Source organism: Lissotriton vulgaris, chromosome 11, assembly GCF_964263255.1.
Source record: "Lissotriton vulgaris chromosome 11, aLisVul1.2, whole genome shotgun sequence".
NCBI lineage: Eukaryota > Metazoa > Chordata > Amphibia > Caudata > Salamandridae > Lissotriton > Lissotriton vulgaris.
The window spans coordinates 303,761,649-303,774,544 of record NC_141699.1 but is presented as its reverse complement, the minus strand read 5'-3'; the positions used below and the strand labels follow the sequence as shown (position 1 = coordinate 303,774,544).

Sequence of the window (12,896 nt, the reverse complement as noted above, 5' to 3'; positions counted from 1 at the left end):
GCCTCCTTTAGTTCATACCAGCATTCCTCATCCCAGCGTTTCTTGCCCTGTTTTTGGGTCTGTCTATAATGGTTTCTGGCCCTCCTAACTGCTATTGCATTGCCAGTTCTCAATTCCGTACTTAGGCTATGTCGTGCTAGCCTACAACTCTTGTCGTACCATCCTTGTCTATTTTGATCCTTTTTCATTTTGTTGGGGACTACTGTTTTGATGAAAAAGCCTTGGATTTTACAGAAAAGGTTTTCATGGGCCTCCATCATGTAGTCTTTGAAGTTAGACTTCCCACAGTGGGACTTAATCTTATTTACTTCATCAACTACTAATTGTTTAAGGACCTCCAGTTTAGATACATCTTCTAATAACATTCTCCACTTCAAATGGCGATGATTGTTTGAGCATGCAACATCTTTCGACACCATTTCATTTTTGTTGGAAAGCTCCATAGCTTCTTGATAGGAGTAAAGGGTCAGACATAGGGGGTTATGGTCACTTTCTAATTTTTCTTTCACTACCATATCTACCATTTTACTCCAAGCCCTTACATCCAATAGTAGGTAGTCAATTCTGCTAGCTGCTCGGCCATTATCAAATGTATTTTTCCCTATTAAATCAGAGGGTGAGCGCCCGTTTACTGCTCTCAGCCCTCTTGATAGACAGAGGCTCTTTAGCTGAATTGCCACTGTGCTCCATTTCTTAATAACAGGCACCTCCAGTTGAGGTATTCCCCATTTAGCATCCTCCTCTTCGGCCAAGATCCTATCCTCTTCACCCAAGGGTTCGAAGGTGGCATTAAAATCCCCACCCACTATTACGTGAGGTGTTGGTGATAACATTTCAATGTTCTGCTCTAGAGTTGTTACGACCTCTGAGGATTTACCACCACCCACTCCCCTGGCATAAACATTAAACAGGACAAGTTGTTGGCCATTTTCCCAACTAATATTGAGTGCTATAATGTCATTGGATGGTATGGATCTTTGTTTAATTGTACAATTCAGTGTCTGACGTATCCAAATTAACAAACCCCCAGAGGGACGTCCCACTCGATTTCTAGTTGCAGGCATGTAAAAATTCAAATACCCCTGCCGAAAGGTTGGGGTCAGTGACCAGGTTTCTTGCAACATAATAATGTCATATTGATCAATGAAATCAACCCATTCCGGTGTATTTATCTTGTTTGCTATGCCTGCTATATTCCAAGAGACAAGGGACAGTAGTGATGTCTCTTGTTGGTGTAGTATCTGGCCCTTCTCAGCTTCATTTACAATTACTTCATTTTCTACAATTACTATTTCTCCATCCGTCGAATTTGATTTGCTCTCTTTCGCCTCTCTGGCTCTATTTGGGCCCTCTATGTCTTTCTTTGGTTCTCCAAGAAGGAGGAGTTTGAGATTCCCTAAAACCTGTTATCTGCTTGCCTGTTAAGTACTCATTCAAGTTTCCTGTCCTTCCGTTCTTTTGGGACAACTGCCTTTTAGGAGTGGCAGGTTCACGACTTGTGAGTCAATCGCATTCGTTCAAATCGGATAGGGCAGAATAATGGTTTTCCAAGTTTAGCCCCCAATCACAGATGGGGCCATCCCTAGCCCTTCTATTTCCCACTACTGTCCACTTGGTTCTTCATATACTTGGTTTTGCTACAAGTCCTCTTCTACTATAAAAGAAATCCAACGTTAGTGGAATAATTTCCGCTGTTCTTTGTTGCGGGGGAAAAATATTACGCAAGACGTCTGGTAATGCCTCAGGACCCTTAAAATTTAAAACCACACAATCACCTGGAAATTTCTTGGTTTTAGTCCCTATCCACTTTACCCGTCTCGCTGTTAGCAAGTCTTCTGACAGCTTTTCTTTGCCCCAGGGAGATATATGCATATTATTACTCAACCACTGCAGTGCCTTATTTGATAGAGAATCTGGAGACTCAATCTGACCTAATTTCAGAGGTGGAACATTAGCAAGCACTAGGATCAAGGGTGAGGCCTCTACAATTAATTCAACATGTCTTATTTCTGTATTGAAATCAGGGATTGTAGTGTTCCCTTGAATTTGTGCAGGTTCAGTGGCTGTGGGGTTGTTGGGATTATCACCAGGTCTGGAACTAATTAGCTGAATAGGGGCTAGTGTGTCTTCTGCTCCTCCAATCGTGTTCCCCCCTGGTATGTTTCCCATGTCTTGCTTTTGCTCAAGTTTGTTTATTATTAAATTTTGAATTTCCCCCATACTGTCGTTTGTTCTTTTTAGGAGGGTCTCTAGTTTATTGATTTTAACAGTAAGGTGGTCTATTTTGGATATAAGAGGTTTGATTAACCGGGATATCTTGGATTCCAACATACCCATGAGCTTGCTTGATATCATATCATCCCATCCTATACTGTCATTCCCTTCCTCCCTTAATCCTTCTATGGCCCTTCTATGTTTACTTTTGGGAGGGGTTGCTGGTTTATTCTTACTAGACCGCAATCCGTCTCTTTTAGGAGGAACCTTAGTGGTCCCTCTTTTTGCTCTCGGTGCGGGAACAGGGGTAGGTGGGGAAATACTCTCATTGTCTAGCTCTACACCGTTACAAGAAATATTTGACTCTTCCACAGTTAATAAGTCGGCAATAGTATCTGATTGTGGAACGATAGATGCCGTAGAAACATTTGTCACAGAAAAATCATTAGTTTCCTCAGTGAGTAGGTCAATAGCATTTGTATCATCAAAGTCCGATTGGGTTACACCTAGTGTTTCAATTTGTGCACAAGGTGGAGAGTCAATAAGTCCCAGCGAAGACCTCCGTTCACTATTAATTTTTGCCACCACCTGGACTAGATAATTGTCCATGGTGTTGGCAGGGGTGACGGGGGTTTTCAGTTTCGACATGATGGCCAATCAAACCTAGTACAATGCAGTGGCTAGATAGAAGTGGGACTTTAGTATCAAGAGTAGTGAACAGACTTATGTGGAGCACGAAAAGGTATATATCACCTTACCACAATCGGGTGCGGAGACCAAGAGGGGTAGTCCAGTCCAGTCTTGCACAGTCTAGAACGGGCTAAAACGGGCCCGCCCTTGGCCCGGGCTTCGCCCGGCGTCCCGTGAGACGGGGGTGACGCGCTATTTCAGCGCCTCCTGGCGCGTAGACGACACGGCGTGCGCCGCTCGGGATTCTGGGTAGGGTAGTTTTCCCCCTCGACCGCGCTCCTCTCGGCTACCATGCTCCGAGATGGCAGGGGAGTCAGTAAGCGGGAGGTGGGAGGGCAAGCAGCAGTACACTGGTGATTCCAGCAATTCAGGTAGGCGTCAGGGCAGCAAGGGCTTCTTGGACACAGAGGTTCCCCCCTCGACCGGGGTGACGCGCTATTTCAGCGCCTCCTGGCGCGCAGATGACACGGCGTGCGCCGCTCGGGATTCTGGGTAGGGTAGTTTTCCCCCTCGACCGCGCTCCTCTCGGCTACCGTGCTCCGAGATGGCAGGGGAGTCAGGCAGCGGGAGGCGGGAGGGCAAGCAGCAGTACACTGGTGATTCCAGCAATTCAGGTAGGCGTCAGGGCAGCAAGGGCTTCTTGGACACAGAGGTTCCCCCCTCGACCGGGGTGACGCGCTATTTCAGCGCCTCCTGGTGCGCAGATGACACGGCGTGCGCTGCTCGGGATTCTGAGTAGGGTAGTTTTCCCCCTCGACCGCGCTCCTCTCGGCTACCGTGCTCCGAGATGGCAGGGGAGTCAGGCAGCGGGAGGCGGGAGGGCAAGCAGCAGTACACTGGTGATTCCAGCAATTCAGGTAGGCGTCAGGGCAGCAAGGGCTTCTTGGACACAGAGGTTCCCCCCTCGACCGGGGTGACGCGCTATTTCAGCGCCTCCTGGCGCGCAGATGACACGGCGTGTGCCGCTCGGGATTCTTGGTAGGGTAGTTTTCCCCCTCGACCGCGCTCCTCTCGGCTACCGTGCTCCGAGATGGCAGGGGAGTCAGGCAGCGGGAGGCGGGAGGGCAAGCAGCAGTACACTGGTGATTCCAGCAATTCAGGTAGGCGTCAGGGCAGCAAGGGCTTCTTGGTCACAACAGCTTGCCTGCCATCCGGCTTCATTTCACACAACACACTCCTGCTCCAGATTAAAATTTGGCCGACTCGTTTCGAGGGCGTTTCCTCTTCTTCTTGGGCTCTCAATCATGAAGTGCTGCACAATCTCGTTTCATTGCTCGATTTGTTAGCATACCTTGCCTCCCAGTAGGCCTCATAAGTCACATGACATTTTAGGGAATGCTGGAACTTGAAGTCCAAAAAACGAACTTTTTAATCTCCCCTGAATGGGTGTGCTTCACTGCATGTTGCTTTTATTATTCTTATTAGTAAGGTCCGGAAACACAGAGGGGCAGATTTATGTCGGACTTGCGCCACGTTTAAGCCGCCGTTGCGTCACGCAACGGCGGCGTAAACGTGGCACATCCCTGCGACCCATTTACAACGTGACGCATCTAGGCAGATGCGTCACGTTGTAAAGCCCTGCGCCACATGTGGGCGTTCCGGGGCAGGTGCGCCACGCAAAAGTGCCTGCGTGAAATCTACAAGATTTCACGCAGGCACTTTTAGGCCAATGCTGCGTCAAAACCCTGCACCTGCTTGAAGCAGGCGTAAGGCTTGACGCAGCATTGGACAGATATGGCCCCCAGAGCATTGCTGGATCTGCGTCGCCTTGCGACGCAACTTCAGCAGTGCGCCGCCTTTACGGCACAGATGTGTCATGCATCTGTGCTGTTTTTGCCCCATGATGCGCCGCATTGTAAATGCGGCGCACCATGGGTGGCGGAGCTGTGGCGCACAATAACTGGCGCATCCCTGGGGATGCGCCAGTTATTGTAAATCTGCCCCTGAATGTGTTTATTTTCATGTGGGCATGCTGCGCTGCTTGCTGTCTGATAATTTCTGACATCAGCCTTTCTCTTCAATGGCCGAGATGGTGCTCCCCAGCGCGGTCAGGTGCCGCGCAAGATATGAATCACAAAGTGCCCAATGAGCTTGTTTTAGGGGTCACAACAGCTTGCCTGCCATCCGGCTTCATTTCACACAACACACTCCTGCTCCAGATTAAAATTTGGGCGACTCGTTTTGAGGGCGTTTCCTCTTCTTCTTCGGCTCTCAATCATGAAGTGCTGCACAATCTCGTTTAATTGCTTGATTTGTTAGCATACCTTGCCTCCCAGTGGGCCTCATAAGTCACATGACATTTTAAGGAATGCTGGAACTTGTAGTCCAAAAAACGAGCTTTTTAATCTCCCCTGAGTGGGTGTGCTTCATTGCATGACCGCGCTGGGGAGCACCATCTCGGCAATTGAAGAGAAAGGCTGATGTTAGAACTTATCAAACAGCAAACAGCGCAGCATGCCCTCATGAAAATAAACACATTCTGTGTTTCCGAACCTTACTAATAGGAATAATAAATGCAACATGCAGTGAAGCACACCCACTCAGGGGAGATTAGAACAACTCATCCAACTTCAGTTGTTGGCCAGTTTACACAGCAGGGAGCCCACTATGCTACAGAAAAAGCACTTCAGTCTACATTTCGTTAGGTTATCAACATGATGGACCACCATTATTTGATGCTGTGCTGCCAACTTATACAAGTGGAAGACATTTAAAGCATATCACGTGATCTCCAAGAAGATTAAGGTTTTCTGAAATTCCTAGTGGTGACCAATTTCTAGCCAAAGCCACCGGTTACCTTATCCAAGTTATAAAAACTAGAACAGAATTGTTACTGCTAACTCTGTAAAAGTGCATTGATAGCACAATCATTTTAATCACAGTCATCTGGCCAGAAGTAAAAATATATAACCTGCACCACCTGTTAAGTATCTGCTTTGTCTTGGATAGCAAGAGGGATTTGGGAATGTTAATGCAAGCTAGGTTGCAGAGGATGTACACACCCAGGTTCTTAAGTGCCTGATGTACCAATGCCATTTTACTGTCGCAAAGCCTGCAATTGGCTAAATCACACCGTTTGAGATGGGTATATCACAGTTTTACATCTCAACAAACCCGTATTCTTTTTTGGTAACATGTTACCAAATCACAAAAACGGGTTTAGAAAGGCAAACAAAATCACTATTTGGAAGGGGCATGTTTAGGTCGTGCCTTCCAAATAGGAATTCCTTATGCGCTGTGTCAGTGTTTTGCAACCGTAATCCAGTTGCAAAACATTGAAAATGTATTGATTATCAAAATGGGGTAGTAACACATCTGCAAAAGTGAAGGGTTCCCTTGTGAACATTTCCTCTTTGTCAATATAAAAAACAATAATGGGAAGTAGGCAGCCTAAGAGACCAATGTCAACTGTCAAACAAGCTTTAAAAAAATAAAGTTTGTTTTTGAATGCATTTTTTATTTTTTAGGAGAATGGACTGCAAAAAAAGAAAAGTTTACTTTATTTAATTGTGATCACAGACATGGTGGTCTGCTGACAACCAGCAGGGCACCCTCTCTGTGATGGCATACAATCATAGTCACTCTCAATTTCTGACCTACCTCATGAATATTGATGAGGTAGATCAGATTGCACGCACCACAATTAGGAATTATTTTTGAGCCAACATATTAGTGCATAGGTCAGTTCACAAAATTCTTTTTTCATAAAACATGGAGGCATAATTTGCGACCACTTTTTGTGAATTGTAATTTCATAACTCAGGCCCCGGATTCATTCTTCTCCCAGAAAAACAGAAATAGAGAAGAACAAGAATCCTTCATGACTTCCTAGAAGGAGATTTTGGTGTATCAAAGGTACATGAACCTTCTTTGTATTGCTTTCCCTCACTGTGAATAATTGGTATCAGGACTGCCGGCATAGTCACTGAGATTGATGTATTGGCGAGAGCACTGACAAATTATTTATTAAAATAAGTGATCTGGCAGATCAAACTACGAAATAATCGAGTAATTCCTAAATCTCTCATTATATATTTGGTTAATAAACTAAACATAACTGGGCAGTCCCATCATTGATGTGCATTAAGACCAGATTAACTGCCACCTATTTGTGCTGCTGTAGGCATTCATACAAAATCCCAAAGACTGGGAATCTCAATTTAATTCTGGAGTTGAACGAAGGCCTACCTTTTCCATTGCTAATAAGGTCCCCCAATATCCCAATGCCACTAATCAAGCATTGAGAGCCACCCTAATTTACCACTGGCGGATACACTGGCTTGGACTACAGAGGTGTGAGCTTTAGGGATTTTACGAAGCCATACTGTATTGCAAAATATGTGCATTAAGTGCTGAATTAATCTAAATAACACTTTTTAAAACAACTTTAATTTCTTAATGCCATGGGAACAAATCATCTCTTGAATGGTGAGTTATTCATCAGAGACAACCACCATGGGTCAATCCATCAATTGAGGGACAGCAAAACCTAAGGAATATCCTTAGAGTCCAACCACCATGTAGGACTGTCCAGCACATCCTCCTTTCAACCTTTTGTGGCTCACTGCACATTTCTTCCTGGAACATATACACCAAATTATAACTGATTTCAAAATCTTGAAAAACAATTTACCTGAAAGCTGGGATATGAATAGTCTATTAGGCAGTAGTCTTATTTATGAGGTTTACTGTACCGACCTTTGTGAAGGGCATGGGGTCCCAGGTCTTTAGTGTTTTTTCTATTGCATCCAATAGTGATGAATAGTTCATCTCATATATTTTGAGACATCAGTAGTGACCTCAAGCCTAAGTGTCTCTTAAGAGCAATGTTGATGGATATTCTCAGCAGGCAGAGGAGTGTTTCTTTACAAGCCCCAAACAACAATGCCTTGATAGTTCGATGACTGATTATGTATCTGGACAAGACAGTATATTCAGTGATAAGATCAAAAGTATGCAGAATACAGGATGCGTCAGGGAATAGAGTGTTGTATTATTCACATGTAGCTTGATCATACCCTTCTTCAAATGTAAACTGTAAGGACATGATGTACTAATTACTGACTAATGTATTAATAGGTTGGTTCACTAAATTCCAAATCAGAGTGGGTCGTAGTCTGATCTACCTCCTGAATATCAATGATAGCTAAGATTGGTTGGAGCAAAATAACCCAGTGCCCATTTTGAGGCTGGGGCCTGCGGCTGTAATCCCTCAGATGTTTCTCAGCCCTGGGATTGCAGGCTCTGAAGTGCATAGGTCAGACTGGCCGGCTGTAGGCAGCCAGCCAATCTGACATGCGCCTGGAAGGGGGCTGAAGTAATAGTGCAATTGCACTAATCAGCCCTACCCCCAGCCCTTGTTCTGTAACAGCGTGAGCCTGTGACACACGATAAAATGGTATTTATTACCATTTAATTAATGTGTGTGCCTGCTGCGCTCGCAGCAGGTGGGACTACGCTCCTCCGCCATAACTGAGGAGCCACCACTGGATTGAACAAAATGATGAGTGGTGTGTTAATGAGAGCTCAAAGTATGCTTGTAATCATGGAATGGTCAGTGGAGGTGATGTGGTTGAGAGGAGTCGTACTATTCACTGTTCACTACTGCTGCATTTCACACTTGGTGCCTCATTTAATTTTTTCTCCTCACTACATAACCACTTGTCTGCTGAGTAGAGGATCCATGACATTTCCCTGACTTATCCTAAAATAATATAGTTCTTCTGAGTACTAGTGTATTTATTGTTAGCTCTGCCTGCTGCTTGTTTCAAGGATAGAAAACTATGCGTGAAACACGATGTGGCTAATTTTTGAATTCTCCCTCTTATTAGAAAATTGCCTCTAGTAGTATCAAGACAGTGCACGTGGTCTGATGCAAGGGCAGACAAAACCCTTTCTCTTTCCCATCAGCCACGAGCATCCCCAGAGTGGTATCTCTATGTTAATTTGTTTATGTTCAGAGAGCAGAGAAGAACAGGAACCCGAACAAAAACAAAATGTGCCAAATCGAATCAGCTACATAGGAATGCCGTTCATTACTGCAACCCATTTAACAGTAATCTTGATTGTTGGTTCTTTTTCCCAGAAATGAAGGAAATCCAGTACTTCAAATTGAAGTGGAGCCAACCTCAGAGGTAAGAAAAAACACATTAATGTTTTGATAATGAATGAGACAAAGGCAACAGCTATATGAATTAGTGAACGTGTGTGCTTGAAAACGTGTCCTCAAGGGAACTGCAGTGATTTATCGTGTCCTCAATGGAGATGTTATAGAAATTCATGAGCTCAGGGGTAGCTGTCAGAAGTCGTAGTTTAGGAGGAGATACTGAGAATGAAGACCCAAGGTGCTTTGCCTAATGTGCAACTTTCCACCTCTCTTTACTTTCCACCGTGGTTGTTTTTTAAAGGCTTTTGATTAGGTCCAGCTTAATTTGTGAAATATTAAGTGCAGGTGCTCAGATTTTTTAAAGAGGCCACACCCACACACCCCTGGCTCCACCCACTCACTCCACTGACCCCACCCACTTCCCCTATTGGCTCCACCCACCCACACCCAGAACTAGTATTGATGAACGTGCCATAAAAAGGGTTAGACCAAAATCTACAGGTTAAAAGGTCAGGAAATGAGCCATGTGCATTGCTATAAGGATGCACTACAGGACAGTCTATACCCTGTACTGTGCACCTGTGGCTGAGGGTCAGTCACTCGCCACGTGTCATCGAAGCACAAATGGGCCAAGCTGTGGCACAGCAAGATCCTGAGGAGGTACCAACAGGGGTGTAAGTCTGAAAACACCACACATTCACCCAAAGAGGTGAAAGACTGAGCGCCACACACCCTTGACATCTCACCTCCACATCCCTGGCCCACAGGAAGCCCATCAAGGCCCCATTAGCTCCTGTATTCCCAGGCTGTCAGGATCTGACTTGCAGAACCCCTGCAGGTGCTCAGCAGTGGATAGAGAGCCATGTGAAGGACAGAGCTCCTGTCTGGAGTCCAGTGCTGCAGCGAGCGGACCCGGGTAAACTCTGAAATCAAAGCCCTGCTGTTCCTTTCTGATGATGCTTATTCTGGAATGTCACTTATTCACACCTAACTACCCCACCCCTTCTCCCTAGCTGCAACCGGACCTGACCCTCCAAAACAGAAGCATCAATCACTGCAATGCACTTGCGGGAACGCAGGAACGCAGGCTCGCAGTCGCAATATCCGATCATAACGTAATGTCTTGCAACCGCTACAGCAGCAGCCTTGGCCCTACCACAGAGAACAAGACATGATTCATTGTGATAGTATATATAATATTTATACAATCTTTGATTTTTAGGTGAGCCGCACCAATACTTCATAGAAAAAAGTTTCAGTTGAGCTCTTTTTGTGTTCTGTGAACACACGTGCTCCGGCCCCTCCCTTTGTGATGTTGCAGGGATCAGACGTGGTCCCGGTCGTGTTGCTCCCTGGTCCTACATCTTTCACAGGTATGAATCTACAGCAAATGAAACTGGGTTGCGTGTCTTAGGGTCTGAAAATACCGTACCTGGGATTTCCAGACCAAGGACACCACCCGAATCAGACTTGCAAGTGGAGCGGATCTCCACTCAGAGATATTGCTCCAGGTGGAATTCCGCTGTTTAGACAGAATATCGGAAACATAAGTATAATGGTAGAAAATATCATATCAAGAATTTGGAGGACAAAAATATCACGAAGGTAAGTTTCTATAGGGAAGCAAAGTTTTACTATACATAACTCCATATATCTGTACCTGGAGGACATATATATATTATTCTTCAAAGTACATAGTTGTGGAGTTAATAATAGTAAATCTATACTTTATACCGGTACCTATGGCCTGGTCGGACCACTTTTGGGTCCCTTTGTCTATTCAGGGCATAGCTCCTAAGCGTAAATTAGACAACAACTCCTACTCCTTCAAATGCCCTTGGCGTAAGCTAAATTGGTATCAATTTAAAGACCTTCTCTTGAGCTCCGCTCCGGTGCTGCAGACGGATTCTGACAAGGCTTATTCTGCCTTTTCAGATTGGATCAATCAGCCGTTGGATAAGCTGATTCCAGCTAAGTGGTCCCTCAATCTTATGTCAAAATCAAATCCATGCTATAATGAGAAGTTAGGATTGTTGCGAAAAATTTGCAAACATTTTTAAAAATCTTGGAGGAAAGACTTGGATCCTTTATCTAGAGCCCACTATTGGGATGCAAGAAAGACCTATCACAAAGAAATTCATACTGAACGCGCTGCTTTATATGTCATAGAAATTAGTAATCAATCAATCAATCAATCAAAGCATTTATATAGCGCACTACTCACCCAGAGGGTCTCAAGGCGCTAGGGGAGGGGGGTCCGCTACTGCTCGAACAGCCAGGTCTTGAGCTGCTTCCTGAAGGCGAGGTGGTCCTGGGTCAGGCGGAGGTAGGTCGGGAGGGAGTTCCATGTCTTGGCGGCGAGGTAGGAGAAGGACCGCCCCCCTGTGGTGGCTCTTCGGATTCGGGGGACGGCGGCGAGGGCGTGGCCGGTCGATCGAAGCTGGCGTTTGGGAGTGTAGAAGTTGAGGTGGCTGTTGAGGTATCCTGGTCCTTGGTTGTGTAGGGCTTTGTGAGCGTGGGTGAATAGACGGAAGGTGATTCTCTTGTTGACCGGGAGCCAGTGCAGGTCTCTCAGGTGTTCGGAGATGTGGCTGCGACGGGGGATGTCCAGGATGAGTCGTGCTGAGGCGTTCTAGATCCGCTGAAGTCTCTTCTGGAGTTTGGCGGTGGTTCCTGCGTAGAGGGAGTTGCCATAGTCCAGACGGCTGGTGACGAGGGCCTGGGTGACCGACTTCCTGGTCTTGGTGGGGATCCACCGGAAGATCCTACGTATCATGCGCAGGATGTTGAAGCACGACGAGGAGACGGCGTTGACTTGTCTGGTCATGGAGAGGGAGGAGGCCAGGATGAAGCCTAGGTTGCGTGCGTGGTCTGTTGGTTTGGGTGCGCTACCTAGGGCCACCAGGAGTCATCCCAGGCGGAGGGTGAGGATCCCAGGATGAGGACTTCCGTCTTGTCCGAGTTCAGTTTCAGGCGACTGTTCTTCATCCATTCGGCTACCTCTTTCATCCCTTCGTGGAAGTTGGCTCTGGCGGTGGCGGGGTCGTTGGTGAGGGAGAGGATCAGCTGGGTGTCGTCGGCGTAGGAGATGATGTTGAGGTTGTGCTGGCGTGCGATGTCTGCGAGGGGGCTCATGTAGACGTTGAAGAGGGTTGGACTGAGCGAGGAGCCTTGAGGAACGCCGCAGATGACTTTGGTGGCTTCAGATCTGAACGGGGGGAGGCGAACTCTCTGTGTCCTTCCGGCGAGGAAGGAGATGATCCACTCCAGTGCCTTCTCCTGGATTCCGACGTTGCGGAGTCGCTGCACTAGTGTACGGTGGCAGACAGTGTTGAAGGCCGCGGAGAGGTCTAGGAGGATGAGGGCTGCTGTTTCTCCATTGTCAAGCAGGGCTCGGATGTCGTCGGTGGCTGCGATCAGGGCAGTCTTGGTGCTGTGGTTGGCCCGGAAGCCAGACTGCGAGAGGTCGAGGGATCCGTTTGTCTTGAGGAAGGTGGCCAGCTGCTTGTTGACGGCCTTCTCAATGACTTTTGCAGGGAACGGGAGCAGCGAGATGGGGCGGTAGTTCTTGAGGTCGGTGGGGTCGGCTGATGGCTTCTTTAGCAGAGCGCTGAGTTCGGCGTGCTTCCAGCTCTCCGGGAAGGTAGCGGTGTCGAAGGAGGTGTTGATGATGTCCCGCAGGTGGGGTGCGAAGACAGCATCGGCCTTGTTGAAGACGTGGTGAGGGCAGGGGTCGGTCGGAGATCTGGAGTGGATGGAGTTCATCGTGCGGACGGTGTCTTCGGTGCTGATCTGGGTCCAGGCGCGGAGGGTGGTGGTGGGGGGCGATGGTTCGGTCGTGGCGTGCGTCGGTTGAGTGCTGAAGCTGTTGTGTATGTCCGCGATC

The 12,896-nt window shown here is 46.9% G+C and overlaps 1 protein-coding gene across 1 annotated transcript in view; it reads left to right on the top strand.

Moving 5' to 3' along the window:
• Positions 1-12,896, top strand: part of KSR2 (kinase suppressor of ras 2) — a 1,792,292-nt gene that overhangs the window by 1,133,480 nt on the left and 645,916 nt on the right. The window contains exon 14 of the mRNA XM_086943271.1: positions 8,990-9,038. Coding sequence (XP_086799397.1) covers positions 8,990-9,038 — 49 coding nt within the window. The remainder of the gene's footprint in view (positions 1-8,989; positions 9,039-12,896) is intronic.